This window comes from Antechinus flavipes, chromosome 4 (assembly GCF_016432865.1).
Source record: "Antechinus flavipes isolate AdamAnt ecotype Samford, QLD, Australia chromosome 4, AdamAnt_v2, whole genome shotgun sequence".
Lineage (NCBI taxonomy): Eukaryota > Metazoa > Chordata > Mammalia > Dasyuromorphia > Dasyuridae > Antechinus > Antechinus flavipes.
In genome coordinates this window covers 179,732,082-179,757,866 of record NC_067401.1, presented here as the reverse complement: position 1 = coordinate 179,757,866, position 25,785 = coordinate 179,732,082, and the positions used below count along the sequence as shown (strand labels likewise).

Genomic DNA, 25,785 nt, shown 5'->3' with positions numbered 1-25,785 from the left:
TTTCCAATCACCATAGTAACTTTTTATGGTCAGGTTCCTCTGCTTTTTTTTTTTTTTTAAACTCATTTTCCAACTTTTTTCTAGACCTTTAATTTTATTAATTTAATTTTTTTTATTATAACTTTTTATTTACAAGATATATGCATGGGTAATTTTTCAGCATTGACAATGGAAAAATCTTTTGTTCCAGTTTTTCCCCTCCTTCCACCTCTCCAAAATGGCAGGTTGATCAATACATGGTTGAACAATACATATGTTAAAGTATATGTTAAATACAATATATGTATATATATCCCTACAGTTATTTTGCTGCACAAGAAGAAATGGACTTTGAAATAATGTACAATTATTTCACAATTATTATTGTGAAGGAAATTAAAAGTGCAGGTGGACACAGAGGGAGTGGAAATGCTATGTGGTGGTTTACACTCATTTCTCAAGAGTTCTTTAGTTGGGTGTAGCTGGTTCTATTCATTATTGAACAAATGGAACTGATTTGGTTCATCTCATTGTTCAAGAGAGCCACTTCTATCAGAATTGATCATCATATAATATTGTTGTTGGAGTATATAATGACCTCCTGGTCCTGCTCATTTCACTCAGCATCAGTTCATGTAAGTCTCTCCAGGCCTTTCTGAAATCATCCTGTTGGTCATTTCTTACTGAACAATAATATTCCATAACATTCATATACCACAATTTATTCAGCTATTCTCTAATTGATGGGGATCCACTCAGTTCCCAGTTTCTGACCACTACAAAGAGGGCTGCCACAAACATTCTTGCACATACAGGTCCCTTTCCCTTCTTTAAGATCTCTTTGGGATATAAGCCCAGTAGTAACACTGCTAAATCAAAGGGTATGCACAGTTTGATAATTTTTTGAGCATAGTTCCAAATTGCTCTCTAGAATGGTTGGATCCTTTGACAGTTCCACCAACAATGTATCAGTGTCCCAGTTTTCCCACATCCCTTCCAACATTCAGCATTATCTTTTCTTGTCATCCTAGCCAATCTGACAGATGTGTAGTGGTATCTCAGAGGAGTCTTAATTTGCATTTCTCTGATTAATAATGATTTGGAGCATCTTTTCATATGGCTAGAAATAGTTTCAATTTTTTCATTTGAAAATTGTCTGTTCATATTCTTTGACCATTTATCAATTGGAGAATGGCTTGATTTCTTATAAATTAGAGTCAGTTCTCTGTATATTTTGGAAATGAGGCCTTTATCAGAACCTTTGACTGTAAAAATATTTTCCCAGTTTATTGTTTCCTTTTAATCTTGTTTGCATTAGTTTTGTTTGTACAAAAACTTTTCAATTTGATATAATCAAAATTTTCTATTTTGTTCTCAGTATTCTCAGTGTTCTCTAGTTCTTTGTTTACAAATTCCTTCCTCCTCCACAGGTCTAAGAGGTAAACTATCCTATGTTCCTCTAATTTATTTATAATCTCATTTTTTATTCCTAGATCATGAACCCATTTTGACCTTATCTTGGTGTACGGTGTTAAGTGTGGGTCAATGTCTAGTTTCTGCCATACTAATTTCCAATTTTCCCAGCAGTTTTTGTCAAACAGTGAATTTTTTTTTATTAAATTTTTATTTAATAATTACTTTATATTGACAGAATCCATGCCAGGGTATTTTTTTTTTTTTTACAACATTATCCTTTGCACTCGTTTCTGTTCCAATTTTTTTCCCCTCCCCTAGATGGCAAGCAGTCCTTTATATATTGGATATGTTGCAGTATATCCTAGATACAAAATATGTTTGCAGAACCGAACAGTTCTCTTGTTGCATAGGGAGAATTGGATTCAGAAGGTATAAATAACCCGGGAAGAAAAACAAAAATGCAGATAGTTCACATTCGTTTCCCAGTGTTCTTTCTTTGGGTGTAGCTGCTTTTGTCCGTCATTTATCAATTGAAACTCAGTTAGGTCTCTTTGTCAAAGAAATCCACTTCCATCAAAATATGTCCTCATACAATATCGTTGTCGAAGTGTATAATGATCTCCTGGTTCTGCTCATTTCACTTAGCATCAGTTCATGTAAGTCTCGCCAGTCCTCTCTGTATTCATCCTGCTGGTCATTTCTTACAGAACAATAATATTCCATAACATTCATATACTACAATTTACCCAGCCATTCTCTAATTGATGGGCATCCATTCATTTTCCAGTTTCTAGCCACTACAAATAGGGCTGCTACAAACATTTTGGCACATACAGGTCCCTTTCCCTTCTTTAGTATTTCTTTGGGATATAAGCCCAATAGAAGCACTGCTGGATCAAAGGGTATGCACAATTTGATAATTTTTTGGGCATAATTCCAGATTGCTCTCCAGAATGGTTGGATTCGTTCACAACTCCACCAACAATGCATTAGTGTCCCAGTTTTCCCGCATCCCCTCCAACATTCACCATTATTTTTTCCTGTCATTTTAGCCAATCTGACAGGTATGTAGTGGTATCTCAGAGTTGTCTTAATTTGCATTTCTCTGATCAATAGTGGTTTGGAACACTCTTTCATATGAGTGGTAATAGTTTCAATTTCATCCTCTGAAAATTGTCTGTTCATATCCTTTGACCATTTATCAATTGGAGAATGGCTTGATTTCTTATAAATTTGAGTCAGTTCTCTCTATATTTTGGAAATGAGGCCTTTATCAGAACCTTTAACTGTGAAGATGTTTTCCCAGTTTGTTGCTTCCCTTGTAATCTCAAACAGTGAATTCTTATCGCAAAAGCTGGTGACCTTTAATTTTATTTTAAAGTTAGGCTCTCTCCTAGAGTGGAGAGGGTGCTGCTGAAGCTTCTTGTTCCATTGGCAGGGCCCTCTCCATTGGGCTGCTGTGCTGCTTGTTCTCTGGCTTGTTCTATCTGGGCATGGGGCTTTGTCACTAACATTATGCAGGGACCACAGGGTCTTACTACTGACCTGCTTTACCAAGCATGGAACACTTAGCCACTATTTTACTTTGTAGGGAGGCGAGGTTCAGGGCCTTACTGTTGGCCTGCTGTACTGAGGGCCAGGCTCTATCCTGTGTAACCTAGCATTTGGCCTGCTGTGTTGGAGGAATTGAGGTTTGAGGCCTTGCTGCTGGCCTGCTGGCATAGCCCACTGCTGACTTGCCTAACTGGACTATGCTCTTCTTTTACCCAAGTAAGACAGACCTTAACTAACTTTCTAAGTTGTCTTGGACTACAAAATTGCTTCACCCCATTGTTTTGGTAGTTTTGCCACTCTAGAACTAATTTTGAGGTGTTATTTTATAGTTGTTTAGTAGTGAATTTGGAAGGATTCAAGTGAGTTTCTGCTTTAATATGCTGTTTTGGCTCCACCTTCATGTGCATAGTTTAGGGAATTTATGTATTTTCTAGAAAGCCTGGCCCATTTCTTCACAGCTCCCATTCTTTCTCAATTTTTTACATTATTTCTCTTGCAATTCTTTTTTCACCTTTTTTCTCTTGAGATTCTTCAACTTTTCTACCTTCATTTGGATTTTTATTATTTTTAAAGTTCTTTAACTTTATATACTCTATATTCTACAGCTTTTTAGTAGTGTCATTGGTATGGCATTGAATAAGTAAATTAATTTGTTAGTATTGTCATTTTTATGACATATTCATGAGCAATTAATATTTCTTTAGTTAACTTAGATCTGTCATCAATGAATGATTTGTAACTGTATTCACAAAATATTTGTTGGTAAGTAGACTTTCAAATATTATATACTTCAGGTACTATAAATAAAATTTCTCCTTTTTTTTCTTATCATATTAAAGAAATATCCATTAATTCCCATGTTAGTGTGTTTGTGTATGTTTTTACAAAGTTTAATGTATTCTATGAAAAGCTTTTTTTAATTTATTGATAAAATCATATGATTTTAGTGATTCTTGTTATAATATGGTTAAAGTATTCTTAGTACTGAACTTATCCTTTATTCTTTGCATAAATCCAATTTAGTCATATTTTTTGACATTTGGCTGTAGCCCCTGCTAGAATATTATTTAAAATTTTAGCAACAATATTTTTTGGGGATATTAATCTGTATCTTTCTCAGTTTTATCTTTTCTTGATTTAGATACCAAGACTATATTTTTATCATTTTAATAATTTGGCAGCTCTTTTCCCCACTTCTCTCAATTTGGCAAAATTTGTGTATAAGAATCCATTGTTCTTTTAGTATTTGAGGACTTCTTTTATAAATCCATCTCATTCCAGGTTTTTAATTTGGAGGTTTATTTATGCCTTGTTCAAATCAGTTAAAACTGATCCTCATGACATAGATTTAAGGCCCTCCACCATCCTGATTGGTTTCTTATAGAGAATCGTCGGTTTATTAGTGCCCTTCTTAAACCAGTTAGTTAAATTAGTGCCAACTTGTTAAAATCCAAAACATAAGACAATACTCCCCATAAGGTATGATGAGAACAGTAAGACTATCATTTCCTTAGTTCTTAAAAATGTGTGCCTCATAATGCAGTCCAAGATTGCGTTAGCCTTTTTTGGGAAAGCTCTTTCTATACGATTAAGTCCCAGATCCTGAAAAAGACCTGGAGACTGGCATCATACTTTTTTTGATCCAAATCAAATATAGTGCTCTCTAGATATCTGTCGGATTTAGCTTAGCTTAACCTTGAGTAGTGCCCTTGTAAACAAAGTGAAGGACATTTGGATGGGGGACATATGTAGCTGCTGGAGTTAACTAGTATGCTTGAAGTTTTCCTTCAATAAATCATTGACATTGCTATATCAATTCCCAGTTATCAGGTATAACAGTCAATCATTAAACATTTATTAAGTCCTTCTATTATATGCTGGATACTTTGCTAAGCTTTTAGTTTACAAAAAGAGATGTATATGATCGAGAAGTCAAGCAAAAACAAGATGAGCAGAATACCCCAAGTCAAACCAAATCAACAGGCATTTATTAAGCATTTACTATGTGCCAGGCACTATTCTAAATTGTTGGGAATGTAAATGCAAGTCAAAAGAATGGCATTTCCTAACCTCAGGGAGCTTACTTTTTGTTGGGGGGGGGGGGGCAGGGAAGGGAGGAGGCACAGCACATTAAAGGGAGCCTAAAAGTAAAAGCAGAGACAGAAGGAGGAGGAGAAGCATGAAGGAATAAGCATGGCTAGTCTGGGCTCTTTTCCAAAAAAGATGTTCCGAGAGGAATTCACCAATCAGAGAAGTCAGCAACAGGGGCAAAAGGATATTCCGAATGAGAAAGTTGTTTGAGTTGAAGTATCTTTCAAAGTGAGAAGACTCCTGGAACATGATGAAACATCTGGATCTGGATGTTTGTTTACAAGAGCAGGATTATGCTATAACTTCTAGGACTGGGTTATTGAGACATGTGACTACTTGAAAGTTTATGTAAAATACATAAGTGAAATAATCTTTTTATCTTGTTATAAAGTTTTGGTATTAAATTTATCACTTTAGGCTTTTTTAATGTACATTTATTAATAAATAGGTACTATTTAAAATAATATATTCTATTTGTACTATTTACATAAGTGATCTTAGGACTATAGGTATTTATAGAACTATATCTATTTTTTGGTCATAGATTAAACATGTAATATTAGTTAAGAAAACATGTGACTGTTAATATTATAAAAGAAAATATTGATGACTCATTCATTTTCTTTTTCTTGAGCCTAGCTAGTTCTGTTTTCAAGATCAGGTTTCATGTGATGAAAATCTAGAAATTTACTAAATTTTAGTTTTATAACCTGTGTAATGAATAATGTGTAAGAGAAAATTAACTTTTCCTAGGTAGTCTTTTTAGATTTAGAAATAATTACATTTTCCTTTCTCTCCTGACATAGTAGTATAAAAACCAGCATGACAGGCTCAACTGTAAAACATTCTCTTTATTCTTGCTTGTGAAATTTGTGCAATGGGAAGTAGGTGTGGGAGGATAGAAAATGGTTATGATATGTTCCATCATTAATATATTGAGAATCATGTCCAGACATATTCAGGTAGAGAACACTTTCCCTCTTCCTTTCTACTAATCTAACAACTTGATTTCATTCAAAAGAATCATCAAAAGGATTCATCAAAAAGAAATTTATTCTGATCATCTTTTTAACATTAACAAAATCAAATGTAAAGATCAAATTTTTAGAATATTGTTATTGTCTTAGATATGGAAAACTGTTAAAGGACAGGGATATCTTATATGTTCTCTGTAAAATAACACTAACAGAAACAGCTAACATCACTTCTTTGAGCTCCTATCAATCTCTGATTGAATAATATTCTTGTGTCATTTTGGAGAGTATATGTTACAGTACTGAAAATGTGATTACAGCTCATCCCCAAAAGGACAGATCTCAGTTATCATTTACCTGACCACAATGCCTTTGCTTTTTTCAGTCTCATGTTGTTGTTTTGGACAAATCACTTAAGCTTTTTGGGTTTCAGTTTGTCTTTTGAAAATTGAGAGATATTCTCATGTCCCTTTTACTTCTAAATCTGCGATCCTAAAAGAAAGATTGAAAAAGAAAGATATGAATGAAGAGAATGTTAATGTTTATTCCATTTGTTGTGTGAATTTTTGCTGATTTTTTTTTTTTTCTTGCAAACTAGATTCCAGTTGATTAGGTAAAAAGCTAGACTCTAGACTCTTTTTTCCTTTAAGTATTCCAATGTATTTTTCTTATGATGAATTTTAAAAGATCCAATCGGTGGCAGTAGATGACATTCCCTTTAAAGCTTATAATTGCCATTTTAAAATTAGTCTAAGTTGTTATGGAGTCACATGAGTCACTTTTTCCTAGAGTCTAAGGAAATTTTCCCTAAACAGTTGCCACCAAGGGTTTGAGAGGACTGTTTTTTACAGATGGTTTATGTTGTATCTGTCAGTATGCTGACTAGAACCTCTCATGAGTTGTTTGAAGGATCACTCTTTGGACTAAAGAAGCTCCTTAAATGTAGCACATCATAGGATGCATTAAGTAGTGCATCTGATTTATACATTTATACATTGTGTTTTCTTATATTCCATCTCTCCCTTACTCCCTGCCTAAACTTCCAAAACTCTCTATATCTTCACTGTTTCTTTATCTCTTTGTTATTATTTGTTAATTCTTCTCCCTTGATCTTCTCCCTACTCCTACCCATAGGAGCTTTCCCTATGGATCATTCCTTATTTTTTTCTTATTTTTAATATTTCCCTAATCCTTTCCCCCTGATCTTTTGGTTCCTTAACTGCTACCTATAAAAATGTTTGGGTTTCCCACTACCATCTCTTCAAAATCCTAGGAAGAATCATTAACATTTGCTGTCTTTATTTACTACCCTACTTCTTGATCACATACCATATTACTTCTGAACCAACCATTGTATTTGAACTTTTTTTGTGGAAGGTTACTTGAGAGCTATATCCAAGGCCATTTTTTCAATCTGTAAATTCTTCTTAAACAGCATCAATTATTGCATTATTGGTAAAATATTTAACTTGAAATGACTAAAATGGAAGGAGAGTTGGTGCATAACCTGACACTGACTACTACTTTTCTCTAGGTATTTTTTTCTTCCTTGACTTGAGTGACTCTGCTTTTCTGGTTCTTCTCTTTACTTATCTATCTATCCTGCTCATTGTCCTTTGTAGTTCATTATCTGTCTTCCTCCACTAAGTGTGGCTATTGTCCACAGCTCTGTCCTGAAGTGTCTTTTTTTCTCTTCTCTTCTCTTCTCTTCTCTTCTCTTCTCTTCTCTTCTCTTCTCTTCTCTTCTCTTTCTTCTCTTCTCTTCTCTTCTCTTCTTTCTTTCTTTCTTTCTTTCTTTCTTTCTTTCTTTCTTTCTTTCTTTTCTTTTTTCTTTCTTTCTTTCTTTCTTTCTTTCTTTCTTCTTTCTTTCTTTCTTTCTTTCTTTCTTTCTTTCTCTTTTTCTTTCTTTCTCTTTTTCTTTTCTTTTTTTTTTAACATATTTTCCCTCTTGGCAAACTCATTGGCTTCTGTGATTTTAGTGATCAAATCTATACTAATTAGTCACTTATTTCCAATTCCTTGTTGGACATTATTGCCTAGAGTTCTTGTGAGTTCATCCTAATCATGTCCCACACTGAACTTATCATTCCTCCCTAAAACTTTCCCCTTTTTAAAAATTTCCAATTTCTCTTAGTAACTACCTCTTTTTCAGTCATTCATGCTTATTATCTTAAAGTCCTTCTCCATCCCATCAGCTAATCAATGGTCACTGATCTTCCACTGCATCTCTTCCTTTCAGCCTCTTCTTTCCAGCCATAAAACCTTTTCCTACTTGTTTCAGCTATTTTATTAGTTTTCAATTTTCTCTCCTTTCTAAAGCATTCTCCACATAGCTACCAAAATTGTCTACTTTATTAAAGCACAGTTCTTGCCACCTCAATTCTTGTTTAAAGCTCTATTTCCTTGTTTCTTCCAAGGTATCACATAGGTAGTAAATAAAACTGAAAAGAGGGCACACATGGCAAGATAGCATTATATCTGAAAAAATCTGCATGTTTTAGATGAATGCAAGCTCAGTTTATTGTAACAAGATAATCTAATGAAGTTTGAGATAGCATTTAAAGAGTTTTAGTATTCTAGATGGAGAAGGTAGTAATCTTGTTGTATTTGTCCTGCACAGACCATATCTTTAGTGTTATGCTTTGTTTTGGTAACCATGTTTCAGAAAAGCTGAAAAGTAACTAGCATCTTGAAAGGCTTGAGATCATGAAATTTGAGGATCTATCAAAGAAACTAAAGGTATTTAGCTTTCAGAAGAGAAGACTTAACAAGTCATAATAATAGCTGATCTTCATGTAGAAAAGGAATTTGTCATTTTTTCTTGGTACGAGGTCAGAAATAGGAAAAGTAATAAAAAGTTCTGAGAATCCTATTTGAGCTCAATTTAAGGAAAAACTTAAAAAGCTTTTCAAAAGTGGAATGGACTTTCTTAATGGTACATTCTCCGCTCACTTGAAGTGTTCAAGCAAAGATTTAATGAACATTTGTCAGGATCTTGTAGAAGAGATTTCTTTTTAGATATGTTTTAGGCTAGGTGATCTTTGAGACATTTGCTGACTTTGAGAGTCTCAGGATTGTTGGAGAATTAAGTGAGAAAACATTTGTAAATTACTTAGCACAATACCTGGAATATAACAGATGCTATAGAAATGTTTATTTCCTTTTCTTCCCATGTTATATTATCCTCTGTAAACTATACTTCATTCCTAGAATATTATCTGTCAGAGACTTAGTGCTTCTTTCATATTTAGCTTAGGTACCATCTCTTTATTGATGGTATCAATAAATCATTCCTTGACTTTCCATTAGCATTCTCTCCTTTCTCAAATTACTTTATATTGACTTATCTAGTTAGTTATATGTTGTTTCCTCTAGGTGGAACAAAATTTCCTTGAAGACAGCATTGCATTATTATTATTTTTTTAAATCCCCTTTGCCTAATGACTTACATTATTGAATTGTGATTAAAAGATAATTTCAAAGTTGATTCTCCAACTCCCTTTAAACTTTATTATATGTCATTCCCTTTTGCAGGCAAAAAAGAAAGCTCTTAGTCTCATCTTTGCCTATAATTTTTTTTTTTAATTTTGGTCTCACTTCAGTTTACAATTCAGGTGCTTGGAAGGAAGAAGTAATATAATGATTTGGATTGAGAGTGAAGGGACCTGGCTCTAATAACAACTCATTGGGTGACTTGGGTCGAAGTACTTTGCCTTGTAGTTCATTTTCTTGTCTGTAAAATGAGAGAATCAAAATTGATAATCTCTAAGATATCCCTTCTAAAAGTTTATAAATCTTATTTTAACTAAGGCTTATAATATTTAAGGATACTCAATGTTTTATAAAATATAAATACCTTTAAAAATTATATCTATTCCCTTAACCATCATAAGGGGAATTCTTTCCTTTATTCACTCTATGTTTCAACCAAATTGACTTACTTGCTATTCTGTGCATATAGTATTCTATCTCAAATCACTGTATCTTTGGTGAGGGTACTCTCCCATATTTAGAATATATTCTCTCTATAACACTGCCTTGTGTAATTCCTACTTTCTCTAAAAGCTTAGTTCATGGTACACTTAAAAAATGAGAACTTTAAAAATTTGCTCAGTTGCTAGCACCTCCCTCTCTCAAAATTATTTTGTATTTGTTAAGCAGAGCTATGTGCTTGGTTCTGTGGTTTTTAATATGGTGTTTTCAGCAATGTTGTCAGTTGCTTTCTTTTTTATTTTTTTTATTAAAGATTTTTATTTATAAAACATATGCTTGGATAATTTTTCAACATTAAACCTTGCAAAACCTTTTGTTCCAAATTTTCCCCTCCTTCCCTCCACCCTCTCCCCTAGCTGGCAGGTAGTCCAATACATGTTAAATATGTTAAAATATATGTTAAATCCAATATATGTTTACATATTTACACAGTTATCTTGTTGCACAAGAAAAATCAGATCAAGAAGGAAGGAAAAAAAACTGAGAAAGAAAACAAATGCAAGCAAACAACAACAGAGACAGTAGAAATGCTATGTTGTGGTCCACACCAGGAATCCAATAATTCCTGTAAGCTCTGAAGTACTGCAATAGTCTCAACAATTTTTCATTTCAAGGAATCCAATGATTCTTGCTGGTTTTTCAAGAACTAAAACAGTCTCATCTTGTGTTAGAAAATCCAATGATTCCTGAAGATTTTAAAAGTTCTTTTAACAGTCTCATTGTCAGCCATGCTCTTTCAGTGTCAGATGTTTCTTAAATCTTCTCCTTTGTTTTGAGGTTTTTCTCTTTTTCTGTTTCTCTCTGATGGACAAGGCGAGTGTGACTCATTGGCATTCATCTGATTCCTTCTCCACCTGTAGAGATACAAGCAAACGCTCTTCCTCAAGCAGTTAACCTATCTGGTCCCTTCCATTCACCACTTTCTGGATCTCTCCACGTCATCTGGCGATTATCTAAAGATAGTGGAGCTGCTCGCACTGGACACTGCTCTTCTGGTGGGTTATAAAACCTGTCTGCTGGAGCCAGTGCATCTTTAACAAAGATTAAAAAATTAATGGTATAGAGAACTAAATTTAGAAGTTCTCTAGGGTTACTCGTGGCTCCCCCTTTCTTTTGTTTTTGGAGGAGTGTCTTAATGTCTTTGTTTCTTCTTTCTAATGGCCTGACCTTGAGGATTAAAGGGTGGTTCTCTTCGTCACTGAACAAGTGGCACTGGTTTGAATCATCTCATTATTGAAGAGAGCCATATCCATCAGAATTGATTGTCATATAGTCTTGTTGCTGTGTAAGTTTGTTCAGGCTTCTCTGAAATCGTCTTGGTTGTCGTTTCTTACAGAATGATATTCCATAACATTCATAAACTATAATTTATTCAGCCATTCTCCAATTGATGGGCATCCACTCAATTTCTAGTTTCTTGCCGCTACAAAAAGGGCTGCCACAAACATTTTTGCACATGTGGGTTCCTTTCCCTCTTTTAAGATCTCTTTGGGATATAATCCCAGTAGAAACACTGTTGGATCAAAGGGTGTGCACAGTTTGATAACTTTTTGAGCATAGTTCCAAATTGCTCTCTAGAATGGTTGGATCCTTTGATAATTCCACCAACAATGTATCAGTGTCCCAGTTTTGCCACATTCCCTCCAACATTTGTCATTATCTTTTCCTGTCATCTTAGCCAATCTGACAGTTGTGTAGTGGTATCTCAGAGTTGTTTTAATTTGCATTTCTTTGGCCAATAGTGATTTGGAATACCTTTTCATATGACTACAAGTAGTTTCAGTTTCTTCATCTGAAATTTGTTCATTTCCTTTGACCATTGATCAATTGGAGAATGGTTTGAAGTATTATACATTTGAGTGAATTCTCTCTGTATTTTAGAAATGAGGCCTTTATCAGAAACTTTGACTGTAAAAATGTTTTCCCAGTTTATTGCTTCCCTTCTAATCTTGTCTGCATTATTTTTGTTTGTACAAAAACTTTAAAACTTAATATAATCAAAGTTATCTATTTTGTGATCAGTAATGATCTCTAGTTCTTCTTTGGTCATAGATTCCTTCCTCCTCCACAGATCTCAAAAGTAAAAAGTAAAGTAAAGTCTTATGTTCTTCTAATTTATTTATAATATCATTCTTTATGTCTAGATCATGAACCCATTTCGACCTCATCTTGTTATAATAGGGTGTTAAAGTGTGAGTCAATGTCTAGTTTCTGTATTGTCAGTTGCTTTCAATCAGGATAAAATCAGCATCAGTTATTGCACTAGTGGCAAATTATTTGATATGACTAAAATGAAAGAAGAGTTGGTACGGCTCCCTCCCCCCCCCCTTCCCCCGCCAGGCAATAGGGATTAAGTGACTTGCCTAGAGTCACACAGCTAGGAAATGTTAAGTATCTGAGACCACATTTGAACTCAGATCTTACTGACTTCAGGGCTGGTGCTCTATCCACTGCACTATCTAGCTGACTCCCAGATGTCCCCCACAACTTTTTTTAAAATCACAGATTGTATATTCATTGTAGCCATTGAGGTTAAGATGCAAAAATATAGATTGATTCTCTTCCTCTTGTGCTAATTTTGGGCTGATACATTAAGAAAACAGAGATTTTTTTATAGCCAACACAGCCCCATTGAGATATGGAACCATTGATTATAGCAAATAGAGAAATTTTGAATGCTGTTTCTAAGTCACTTACCTTGGCAGTATATTATCTAGAGCTATAAACTTAGATGATGAAGTTGATTTGATGATTCCAAAGAAAAGTGTGGGAAATAAGAGTTAGTAGGTTGTCTAACAAATTGTAGTCTATATTCATTGTTGTATGCTTGTGAACCCTGGACACTGTACCTGTACTGTGCTAGGAAACTACATTACTTCTATTTCAGTTGTCTTAGGAAGATTTTGAAGATCACCTGTCAAGAGAAAGTATTGTGTCCTGCTTTCTAGAGCCCCCAAGTTGGGGTGACAAAACGTACCATGCTTTCTAGAGTCCCCCACGCTGGGGTGATTAAAATACTATGCTTTAAGCAGAAGAAGCAATACAAGTATACTCGCAAGGTCTCTCCAAAGAACTTTGAAATTGATTGTGAAACATGAGAGAATTTGGCATAGGGCTGCCCAGCATAGCATGCCCCAATCAAAGACAGTGCTATGCTCTATGAGCACAGCAAGATTGCAGTAGCTCAAAAGAAACTGGACAGTGAGTTTGGCAAAAATGAGTTTTATATTGATACTGTCAACCATGTATCAAGATAAGCAATTGAGTACATGTTCTTGATTATCTATGAATTAGAGGACTAAGGAGGAAATTACCTTTTAGGTGTATGGATAGGGAAAGAATTCAAGACTAAAGTGATAAGGAAGGATCATACAAAATAAAATTTTGATTTTGCAAAATTAATGTTTTCAAAATACAATTTTGATGTGATAAGATTAATATTTTTTCATTAACAATTCTAATGCTATTAAAACGAGAAAGGAAACAGGTAACTGGAAGAAAAAATTTGTAGTTTCTTAGATAAAGATCTCATTTCCAAGATATATAAGGAATTGATTCAAATTCATAAGACTAAGCATCTTAATGTTCAAATGATTTTATAAGCAGTTTACTTTCTTTTGTTTTGTATGTGTGTGAGAGAGAATTAGAGTTAAGTGATTTGCCCAGGGTCATACAACTAATCAGTGTCTGAGACTGGGATTTGAATTTAGGCTTTTTTGATCCCAGGGATGATGCTCTATCCACTGTGCCACTTAGCTGCTCCCATAGACAGTTTTCAAAGGAAGAAATCCATACTATCAACAAGAATACTTTTTAAAATGCCGTAAATGAGAAATAGAGAAATACAAATTAAAGCAACTTCCATCTTACATCTTTCATACTGGCACAGGTGACAAAAGAGAAAAATAACAAATATTGGAAGGGCTGTGGAAAATAAGTACACCAATATGCCTTTGATAGAGCTATTCTAGCCTTTTTGAAAGCAATTTGTAACCATGTCCAGGCTCTATCAATTTTCTCTGGAGAGGGATAGCATCTTTCATTTTAAGTCTTATAGAATTGTCTTGGATCATTGTAATCCTGAGAGTAGCTAAATTATTCATAGTAGATCATCATACAATATTGCTGTTAGTGTGAATAATGTTTTCCTAGTTCTGCTCATTTTATTGTATCAGTTCATATAAGTCTTTCTATGTTTTTTGGGAACATCCTGCTCATCATTCCTTAAAGCACAATAATATTCCATCACAATTATATACAACAACTTGTTCAGCCAGAAAGGTCCTTTGGTTCTTGCCTGGCACCACCTTCATTTTAATGATCAATTTTCAGTTCTCTGGCAGAAAGGAGAAAAGCCTCATGTTCTTTTCTGTGGGGTAGTGGGGCAGTAAAGTTTTTACTTTCCCCTGTTTCATATTTTTTTTTCTTGCCTCACTGTGTGATACTTATTAATGGTGTTTACATCAGTAAGAGAAATGGAGAAATAATCCCCACAAAGAAGAAAACTCAGAAATCAGGAAGATATTCATATTAAGAATTTATTTGGCTGATTTATTCAACTAGGCTCTGTACTTATTCAAATTAATTTGCCTTTTGTTTATCTTTGCTTTCTTATAGAAAGCAAGCTTTTTAAAGATTCCCTTTCAAATCATTTGTTCTTACTTCTTGCAACATAGAGGACTGTTTTCTTGATAAGCTTTTTAGGATCAGAATTTTGCAATGGCTAAAAATAGATCTTGCTGTAATTTAAAGTTTAAAACTATATTTTCAATAATTACAAAAGCATTTTTTTCCCTCTTGTAGGCACAGGTATTTAAGCATGGAACACGGGAAAGCTGTTTACCCTATGGTAAGTAATATTTTTATAGTTTTGTAATTAATATGGTTGAGTGGATTTTATAACATCATAGAAATGAATTGTCTTTTTGGCTATTTTGACTTAATTACTTTTAAATTAATTTTTGATTGTGCCTTTCATTTTGAGAATTGCATAGGTGTTTTGAAATTTTATTTCTTATATTACTACTAGTTAGAATCCTAGTGATAACCCAGTGGAGCTGTTATGGGCCAGAACTTGAAACAAGTTGATAACTCAAGGGAGATGTTAGAATCCTAGTGTTAACTCAATGGAATTGATACAATGGTTATTGGTTCACACCTTAGAGCAAATCCTTACAAAGTGATGTCAGTTGCCTAATTTAGCATGGTACTTAGCAAAATCTCTAATGCACTAATGTATTTAAATACTCATTGTAGTTTACAAGTATGAGAGATTCACAAAGTTAATTTTGTAACTTTGTGAATTCACACCTCCCTTAATCCTTCCCTCAGAGGAGGAATCAACCTTTAGGAGATCATATATAAAGAATCTCTTAGAGCTTCAGGTGAGTTAGTTCGGAAGATTGATAGAGAGGAGGGCATTCTGGGACAGACACAGAGCACTCTGGGAGATTGAATGCCCTCTTTCAGAGGCAAGACTGATTTCATTCTGACTTTCATCTTGGTGCTGGCTGGAGATATTTGGAAGAAGAGAAGCTGAAGCTGTCAGAGCACTCTGGGAGGAAACCCACAAATCCACACTCGGAGGCAGAGACAGATTCATTCCATTTTCCACCTTTGTGTTGGCTGGAGGCTGATGGACAAACCTTTGGATTTGGAGACATTCAGAGGGAGCTCTTGGAACTAAGCAGAGAGATAGGCCACCAAGAAAACTAACTGGGCTATTTTGGAGGAAGCAATAAAAGATCTGAACTTTTAACACCTGGATGCATTTGGAGTGATTATTACTCTTAACCGAAACTAAGGCTGCCTCCAGAAACCTCCCCAAGAAACCTGCACAGAGAGAACCATCATATATTATATAAAAAGAAGACGAATACCACACTACTAAAATTTTTTTCCCCTCATTTCATCTGGTAATTTTATTAAATCACTAGCAACATAGTAATTTTGATATTGTTCATGCTCAAATTACTTTGCTTCTTTTTAAAAAAAATACATTTTTTATCATCTACAAAATCAGTATTTTTTTACATCTTTCAATCCCCACAATTGGAAAAAAAAAGAAAAACAAAATTCTTGTAACAAATATGCAGAGTCAAACAGCCCATATCCAAAAATCATATGACACATTCTGTACTTTTCAATAATTGGTTTGTTTCTTGGAACATGGAGAGTTGTGTAAGGTCCATCTCAAGGTTTTATTCCTCTCCTCATTATTCCCTTCTTGCTCTAGACTTCTTCATCTTCCAACTTTGGACTTCATACATTTGTAGTATCCTGTGCTCCTTTAGTCTTTCTCTCTGATTGGTTGGCTCCTGAGAGAACCTCATTTTAAGAAAGAAATCTAGGACTGCCATATCTTTATTCTTCTTCAGGCTGCACTCCCAACTCTCCCAGCTTTGTAATGCTCCCCATTCTAAGTACCTTTATCTCCTTTCTGACCCTCATTTTCAGCTTTTTTTTTTTTTTTTTAAATGTTATCTTCTTTCACAAAGCTCCTTGAGGATAGAAATTTTCTTTCAGTTTGTATTTTGTGGAGACCTAGTTAACACCCTGGATGCTAACTCTGGAATCAGCTGGAGTAAGAATAAGCAAAAGTCCTTGATAATCTTAATACTAATTGTTCACCTTCCTGTCTGCCTATAGAAAGATCCAGTGCCTGTTCTTTAACCACTATATATCTGCTTTTGTATTTCTCTAATATAGTTATCTTGTGTATAACTTTCCTAATAGACTGTTTGCTCCATTAGGGGAGGAAACATAACTTTTTTTTTTTTTTTTAAATAACTTTTTATTGATAGAACGCATGCCAGGGTAATTTTTTACAGCATTCTCCCTTGCATTCACTTCTGTTCCGATTTTTCCCCTCCCTCCTTCCACCCCCTCCCCCAGATGGCAAGCAGTCCTTTACATGAAACATAACTTGTTATAACTTCATGTCTCCCTGCAATTTACCCAAGTAGATGTTTAAACTATATTCCTGCTGTGATATTATAAGTGAAGAATATTACTATTTTCATTTCCATTCAACAAACATTTGTCAAGTATCTACAATGTGAAAGATACTAGGGATACAAAATAAAAAATGAAATAGCCCCTGTCTTAGGGAGTTTACATTGTAATAGTAAACTTCTTTTAATTCAGTCTGCCTTCAGCAGTATATTAGATTTGTGGGAAAAAAATTATAGAGCAGTATAAAAACAGTGTACTTTTTTTCCTTCTTCTATAGCTGTTATTTCATCATTGTAGATAGGAATCAACAAATTATAGTCTAAATAAAAATAGCCTGGATTTTCTAATAGTTTTGCCATAACTTTTTCTTCATAATGTTCTGCAGAGTATTAAATTAACAATAATTAAATGTTTTATTTCAGACCATATTTTCTTTGGATATTCAAGAAAGAGAACAATTGGTATCAGATTATCAAGAGAAAGTTTTGTGGAGGATGTGAGATTTGAGTCTTGAAGAATCAGTGGGATTTGGATAGATAGAAAAAAGGGGAGAGGATTCTAATCAGAACATATAGTAAGACCAGAGCTCTTGTGCAGAGAATAGGTGTAATATAAAGTTCATGTTAGATAGTAATTTAAAAAAATGTGGGTCATTGGGCCAATTCACTTTGGCAGTTCAGTTGAATTGACATACATAGGGAAACTAATTTAAACTTACACCATTATATGACAATTGTGAAAATGTAAACAAAATCTTTAAAGGCTATATAGAAATTTATCATATTTTAAGTAAAGATTATTTGGAAATTCACATAACCAGTGATTTCTGTCAAATATTTATAACTATGTACTCTGTCTTGCAGCATCCACTGTGCTTGAATGTCTTGATAACTGCAGGCTGTCAGAGAGTAATCATACTCTTCTCCGAAAACTTGGTGTGAAGCTTGTTCAGCGACTTGGATTGACTTTTCTCAAACCCAAGTTGGCAAAGTGGAGGTTAGTTGACAAGCTATGAACTTTTTCTTTTCTCAGTTTTAATTTGTTTGACCACAAAAAACCAAATATATCACATGTAGCAATGGTAGAATGTCTTGCATAATATATTTCAAAGATTGATCAGTTTGTTTTTTATTTTTCATATAAAGATTAATTCAGTTGAATAATAATTTTAATAAATAGTATCTATTCTCTGAAAATTACTGTTGGGTATTTGAGATAGAGAAAGCAACATTTTTTTTTTTTGAAAACTCATTTTATTGAAAAATTTTACTCAAGAGGTGAAGAAAATACTAACAAATATTCAGATTAGAATAGACTTTGAATAGGAAGTGGCTCTTGAACTCAGTCCAGAAGGAAGCTATGGATTCTGAGAAACATAAGTAAAAGAGTACCTTTCAATCACGGAGGACAGCTTGTGTAGTGGAATGAAGATTGGAGATAACATGTTTGAGTCTAGGGAGCAATAAGTAGATCAGTTTAGCTGGAATTTAGAGTATAAGAGAGGAAGTACTATGAGATAAGTCTGAAAATATGGATAAGGGACTACTGATTTGTTTAAATGGTAGATTGTTTAAATCTCAGAAGCAGTAGGGAACACCTAAATTTTGAGAAAGGGAATGAGATTGTCATATTATAATTTTCATGTGAAGAATGGAAGTAGGGAGAACAATTAAAAGGCAGTAATCCAGGTAAAAGAACTGATGAAGGCTTGAAGCAGAATAATGACTTTATGAATAGAGAACAAGGTACAGAAAAAACATGTTAGGAACTATTTAGAATATTTGAACTCCTCAAAGATGAAGGCTATAGTGGATGTGATAGACTGAAAGAACAGGAGAAGGTAGAGAAACTTGTGGTTACAATGAAGATGAAGAAGGTAGGTTTTTGAGGAGTGAGGTAGAGGTAGAAATGGAAGCACAGTTATTATAAGAAAGAAATTTCAGAATTCATGGTCATGGAAGCTTCCTTAGAAGCAGGAATCTAACAGTCCCCCTGGGATGACTGAGGTGGCATGAAAAATAAGGTCACAGAACATGAAGTAAGAGATTGAATGTAAACAGAAATCCCTGTTATGAAAGCAAGAAATTGGGCTAGGGAGGAACATTGTGAGACAAATTGTCAATTTCTTGAAAAAACATGGGGGAATATTAAGGACTGTAATGAAGATTTGGTTATGGTAATATAGATAGTATAAATCTTAGTGATGGCAAAGATGTTATCTAGAGGTAGAAGTGAGGACCATTCCTTGTCACCTAGCACTTGAAAAGTGTTTCTAAAGATGAATGATTCAGGAAAAATGAAAGGAAGAGACCTGATAATATCAGAAAAAATAAAATTGATTATATTTTAATAGACAGAAAATGACTTATTACTGATATGGGAGTTATTCCTGAATCACTGTTTGTATTCAGGCAATATTGCCTGAATACAAACAGATAAGTGATTTCTTAGAGAAAGATCAAAATTCAAGTTAGAAAAAAGGATAATGATAAGAAAATGTAGGCAACTGAAAGAGTATAGTCATATAATCTTGTTTGTAAAATCTTATGGAGAAAGCACTGAGAGATTGATTCCTAAGTTATCTGAAAGAATGGAAGATATCAATGATGTGGGAGCAAGCATAGATTTTTACCCAGAACACTCTAAAACATGAGCAACTACTGATTTAAAACAAATTTTTGTGAGGATTATCTGTGAACAGGTATCAAAAGCATTTATGATAATGGTATTTGTAGATAACAGTAGTGTTCATATTTTGGTTGTCATAGTTGGCTAAAATATGTAGAAAATACCAGATTCCTCTGTACTTACTTCTTTTGTTGCATTTTTTAAAAAGCAAAACCTTATGTTGTCTCCTTATTCTCAATTTGGAAAAAAACTACACAAAATCTTGTAAACATACAGAGTCAAGCAAAACAAGCATTCACATTGACCATGCCAGGAAATATATATATCCCATTTTATATACTGAGTCTACTATTTCTCTATTAAGAATTAGACAGCTTGATTCTCTGTAGTAATGGTTGACTACTGTTTTAATCAAATATTTTAAATCCGTGAAAATAGTTTGTTTTTACAATGTTGCTGTTGTTTAAATTGTTTTTCTGGTTCTGTTCATGTTGTTCTGTATCAATTCATAAAAATATTCCCAGGTTTCCCACAAACCATCCCTTGTCCTCATTTATTACAATATATTAACAACAATTATTTCATTAAATTCACGTCATATTTTGTTCAATATACCCTAACTGATGGACAGTTTCTTAGTTCTTTGCCACTGCTATGAATATTTTTGTTCATAGAAGTCCTTTCTCTCTTTTTTTGGTCTCTTTAGAGTATAACCTAATAGGGGTAGTATCGCTGAACCAAAAGGTAATGAGTTTTGAAGTTACTTACCAAAAAGGCTATACCAGTTAGGTTCTATCTCTATCAGCAGATATTTCTATTTAATTACAATCCCTTGAACATTGTTTTTTGTCATGCCAGAATAAGTGATGGATATAAGGTAGAATCTCAGAATTACTTTAATTTGCAGTTTTCTAATTACTAGTGATTCTCAGCATCTTTCTTGACTGTTGATAGCTTATTTTTCTTCCTTTGAAAGTTTCTACCTCATATCTCATTTATTATTTAGGGAATGGCTCTTAAATTTTAATAGGCTTTTATTAGTTTTAATATAGTTTATAAGTTATAATAAGTTCCATATATGTATTAGAAAATGAGTATGTATTAGAAATGACATTTTTGCTAGAAAAATTTGATGTAGATTTCTTCCTCATTAATATGTTGTTTCCTTTCTAATTTTAGCAACATTAATTTTGCTAGTGCTAAAAACTTTTAATTTTTATGTAATATAAATGTTTGGTTTTGTCTTCTATGGTCCTTCTTTATCTCTTGTTTGGGTAAGAACTCTTCCCTTAACTTGGCTCTTTTTAACAATGAGGTTATTCAGAATTTCAATAGACTTGTGATTGAGAGAGTACTTGTTGATTAACAGCAATCTGCAACAGATGGTACAAATGGACAGTGAATTGGACACAAAATTAGAGAATAGAAATTACTTTCCTTCAGGAAAAAGGAAAATGTTTTTAAAAGACCCTCAACTTCTTCCAGAAACAAAGACATTGTTTTACTAAAAACTGTTCTTTGAGTGGTTTATGTACATGTAGCATAACATCAGAGGAATTAAAAATGGATACTAGTAAGAGAGCATTTTGAAAAGACAAACTCATGCCTTTCCATTGTCTTTTCAAGCAGTTCTCAAGTTTAATTCAAGTAAATTCAAGAAGATGGAAGTAATGAGAAAGAAACAGATTTAAGCTGAATGAAAAGCTCTTATTTTTGGAGCAGGCATTGGAGAGAGCACAGTTTAAAGATGGACATTTTTAGAGTAGTATGATGAGGTTGCATTATGGGCGATATGAATAAAGGAACCAGTGAAACCATGAAAAGGGTTTGAATTCAGTTAGGAATTTAGAATTACTGACAAGTACTGTGTTAATTATTGGGAATAAATATAAATAATCTAATATATACAAACATAGTATGTATATACTAGGTATATGAACCTGGGGAAGTCACTTAACATCTATTTGCCTCAATTTTATCAACTGTAAAATGGATAAATGCTTATCTCCTAGGTTTGTTGGAAGGATCAAATGAGATAATAATTGTAAAGTACTTAGCATAGCACCTAGTAGATAGTAAACATCATGTAAATGTTAGTTGTTAGTGGGGATATCATTAACTTCCCTATTTCTTACCAAGTATCAAATTGTTTTGATGATTACAGTTTTGTAGTATAGTTTGAGATCTGGTAATTTCTCATGTTTTTTAATTGGTTCTTTTGGATAGTCTTGATCTTTGGTTCTTCCAGTTGAATTTTGTTATTATTTTTTCTAACTCTATAAAGTAATTCTTCATTAGTTTATGACACCAAGTAAGTTAATTTATATTGATTTAGTCTGAGTAATTAATAATTCTCCAATTATTCAGATCTGTTTTTATTTGTGTGTTTTGTAATTGTGTTTATATAGATCTTTTGTATATCTAGGCAGACAGACTCCCAAATATATTATGCAATCTATAGACATTTTAAATGGAATTTCTTTTTCTTTTTCTTCCTGGTGGATTTTATAGGTAAGGTACAGAAATGTTGGTGATCTGAGTTTGTTTATTTTATATTTATTGAAATTTTTAATTGTTTTGATTAGTTTTTTATTTGACTCTGTGATTTTTTAAGTAAAATAATCATGTTTGACCACAAGTGATCATTTCCCACCCCCTTTGCTTATATTAATTTCTTCAGTTTCTTTTTTTCTTTCTTTTAAAAAAATTGTTATAGATCGAATGTTTCGTTATCTTTCACAGTTTGTAGGGAAAAATTAAATTTATTCTATAAGGAACAAATTTATTATTCCTTTTTTGTATGAAAATAATGATACTGAATTTTATTGTTTAGGCATATTTAAATATGACCTCATGGGACATAGCATACCAAGCCCTTTTATACCCCACTGTTTCTTGACGTTTATTCAAGTTCATTTTCATTGTTTCCATGATATTATCTATTCATTTCATCTTCTTTTTTTCTTTTTGCTGAGGCAGTTGGGGTTAAGTGACTTGCCCAGGGTTACATGGCTAGGAAGTATTAAGTGTTTGAAGCCAGATTTGAAGCTCTTAGCTGCCCCCTTTTTTCCTTCAATATTTCTGAATGTCTTTTCCAAAAAGTCCTGTCTTCTCATATTATGAGAATTCTTTAACTATTGACTGACTTGCTGTTAAAAGTAATGAGTTTGGTTTTAGACTGAGTTAAAGATGCCTGTATGACATCAAATTCTTTTACATTCTTTCCCCATATTAGTTCATTTTTCATTCAGTTTTCAAAGGGCTTTTCCTAAAGCAAAAATCTGACCCTACCACAATTCTCCCTCTCCCTTCCATCCTCAATAAGTAAATTTCAGAGGCTTCAGGATCAAAACTATTCATAATCTATCATCTTCCATACTGTACACAAATCTACCACCTTTCTAGACTTCTTAAATACTGACTCCATTTCCTCTTCTTCCTACCCCACTTCTAACCACTGACTGCTGCTCTGTGTACTCTTCCATCTAATGATACCTTTTTGCTGTTTCTCAAAGAAACAGCATCTTTTGGCTTTAAACATATTCATTGGCTGTTCCTTAATGTCTTGAATACTCTTCTGGCTCACCTTTGTTCCTTGGCTTCTCTAGCTTCTTTCTATTCTCAATTAAAATTTTTCTTCCTATTAGGAAATCTTTCTTGATTCCCTTTTATTTATTACAATAAATAAAATATATTTATTATATCCCTATTTATTTTTTTTCTTTATTAATTATTTCTGTTTATCCAGTTTAACTTTTTTTTTCCTTCTTTTTTTTGGTAAATGTGTCTATTAGATTGTAAACTCCTTGAAGGCAAGGGCTACATACAGATTAATTGTTTTTCATCATGAGATATCTTTTATTTTCTTCTGTTTCAGTTTTGTGCCTTTTTCCCCTTTCTTCCGTGTTTGTTGTTTCATGGAGTCATTAATTTCTATTTAGTTCATTTCAATTTTCAGGGAGGCTCTAGTCATTTTCTGTTGTTTTCCCTCATGTCAGGAATGTTGTCCTTCTTCTCTGGCTACTGATGTCCCTGGCCTCCTTTAATTCCCAACTAAAATTCCACTTTTTTTTTTTTAATAGCTTTTTATTTACAAGTTATATGCATGGGTAATTTTACAGCATTGACAATTGCCAAATGTTGGAATCCTTACAAACTGCTAACTAATTAGAGTTGATCTAATCTTACAAGAAGATGTTTTGGGCAGAACCTGAAACAAGGTACTAAGTAGAACTAATAGTACAATGCTTGTGTTTGCACCTTTACTCATTGGAGTTCACAAGTATGCTAGCTTCACAAAGTAAACTTTGTAACTTAGTGAGTTCACACCTCCCTTAAAGCTCTTTGGGCCAGAGAGCACTATGGGAGAAAACCCATAATCCCATTCTCTCAGAAGATTCACATATAAGGCCAATGAAGAGAGAGCTATTCCAGAATATATTTTCCACTTGGCTGGCTGGTCGCAGAAGAGAGTTCAGCTGGACTGGAGAGGAGCAACTCTGGTGCAGACAGAGAGCACTTTGACAGATTTCAGCGGAATTATGCCAGAAGCCCTCTCTCCGAGGCAAGGCAGAATATTTTCCACTTGGCTGGCTGGTGGCAGAAGAAGAGTTTTCAGAGGAAGAAGCTACGAGTCGAGAGTTCAGTGGACAACCAGATTCATCTTCATCTCACACCACTGTGGTAGGTGGCTGGGCTCCTGCATGCCCCCCACTGAGACCAAGCTGGTCTCACCAGAAAGCTAGCCGAGCCCCAAGTGAAGGAAACAAGAGATTCATTCCATCTCTGTGCTGGTTGGAGGCTGAAGAAAGCAGAGGCAGAGGTTGAAGGACAAAACCTTTGGATTTGGCGACCATGGAGGGAGCTCTTGGAACCAAGCAGAGAGATGGACCTCTAAGCTAACCGGGCTATATTGGAGATAATAAAAGATCTGAACTTTTATCACCTGGTTGCATTTGGGAAGAAGATCACCACATTTTGGCGCCCAACGTGGGGCTCTTACATTTGAACTCTTACAGCCAAACCTTTTGTTCCAATTTTTCCCCTCCTTCGCTCCACCTCCTCTCCTAGATGGCAGGATGACAGTAGATGTTAAATATATTAAAGTATAAATTAAATACAAAATAAGTATACTTGACCAAACCATTAAAATTCCACTTTCTATAGGAAGTTTTCTGTAACCCCTCTTAATTGCTTTTTAAAATTATTTCCTATTTATCCTAGCTACAGCTTGTTTTGCATATATTTATTTACATGTTTTCTGCTTCATTAGGGCCAATGAAATTTAATCTTCCTGGCTCTTCCATAAACAAGATAGTCCATCTCTCAGCTCTGGGTATTTTCTCTGGCTGCCCCCTGGAGCAGTACACTTCTTCCATTCTACATTGATCTGCCTGGCTTCTTTTAAGTCCATATAAAAATTCCATCCTTTATTGGAAAACTTCTCAAACCCCTATTTAATTTTAGATAGGATTATTTAAGTATCCTAATTTTTGTTAACTAAGGTAATTAAAATTTAAAAAAATCCATCTATTTGATTTATTAGATTGTCAGTTTTATTGGCATATAGTTGCATAATTTTTTGCATATTGTCTCCCATAGTAGAGTGTAACTCCTTGAGGTCAAGAATTGATTTTTGTCTTTCTTTGTATCCCAGTGCTTTGCTTAGTGCTTAACATGTTGTAAGTACCTAATTAATGTTTATTGATGGTCTGAATTCTTTTCTCTGGTTTATGGATTCTGTGGCTCATAATGCTTATGTTACTTAACCTCATAGAGATAACATTTTATAAATTGTAAAGATGTATATGTGTGAGTAATTATTGTTGTGGGTATATGTGGTGTTCTTCTTCTTTAAAATATAATATAATGGTTTTCTCTGGGAGCAGGTTTCTTGGGGAGGTTTTCTGGAGGCAGCCTTAGTTTCAGTTAAAAGTAATAATCACCCAAAATGCAGCCAGCTGGTAAAAATGCAAACGTTTATTTTCTCCTTCCAAAAAAGCCAGGTTAGTTGAGGCCTATCTCTCTGCTTGGTTCCAAGAGCTCTTGCAGTTGTCCTTTGCCTCTGCTTTCTTCAGCCTCCATCTAACACAAAGGTGGAAGATGGAATGAATCTGTCTTGCCTCTGAGAGAGGGCTTCTCTCTGAACTCACTTGATGCTCCCCTCAATCTTTTCAGCTGAACTAATTTGACTGGC

General features: G+C 33.9%; 1 protein-coding gene across 1 annotated transcript in view; it reads left to right on the top strand.

The window, feature by feature from the left end:
- Nucleotides 1-25,785, top strand: part of TBCD (tubulin folding cofactor D) — a 430,774-nt gene that overhangs the window by 51,302 nt on the left and 353,687 nt on the right. Inside the window, 2 exon segments of the mRNA XM_051995656.1 lie at nucleotides 14,811-14,856; nucleotides 17,825-17,957. Coding sequence (XP_051851616.1) covers nucleotides 14,811-14,856; nucleotides 17,825-17,957 — 179 coding nt within the window.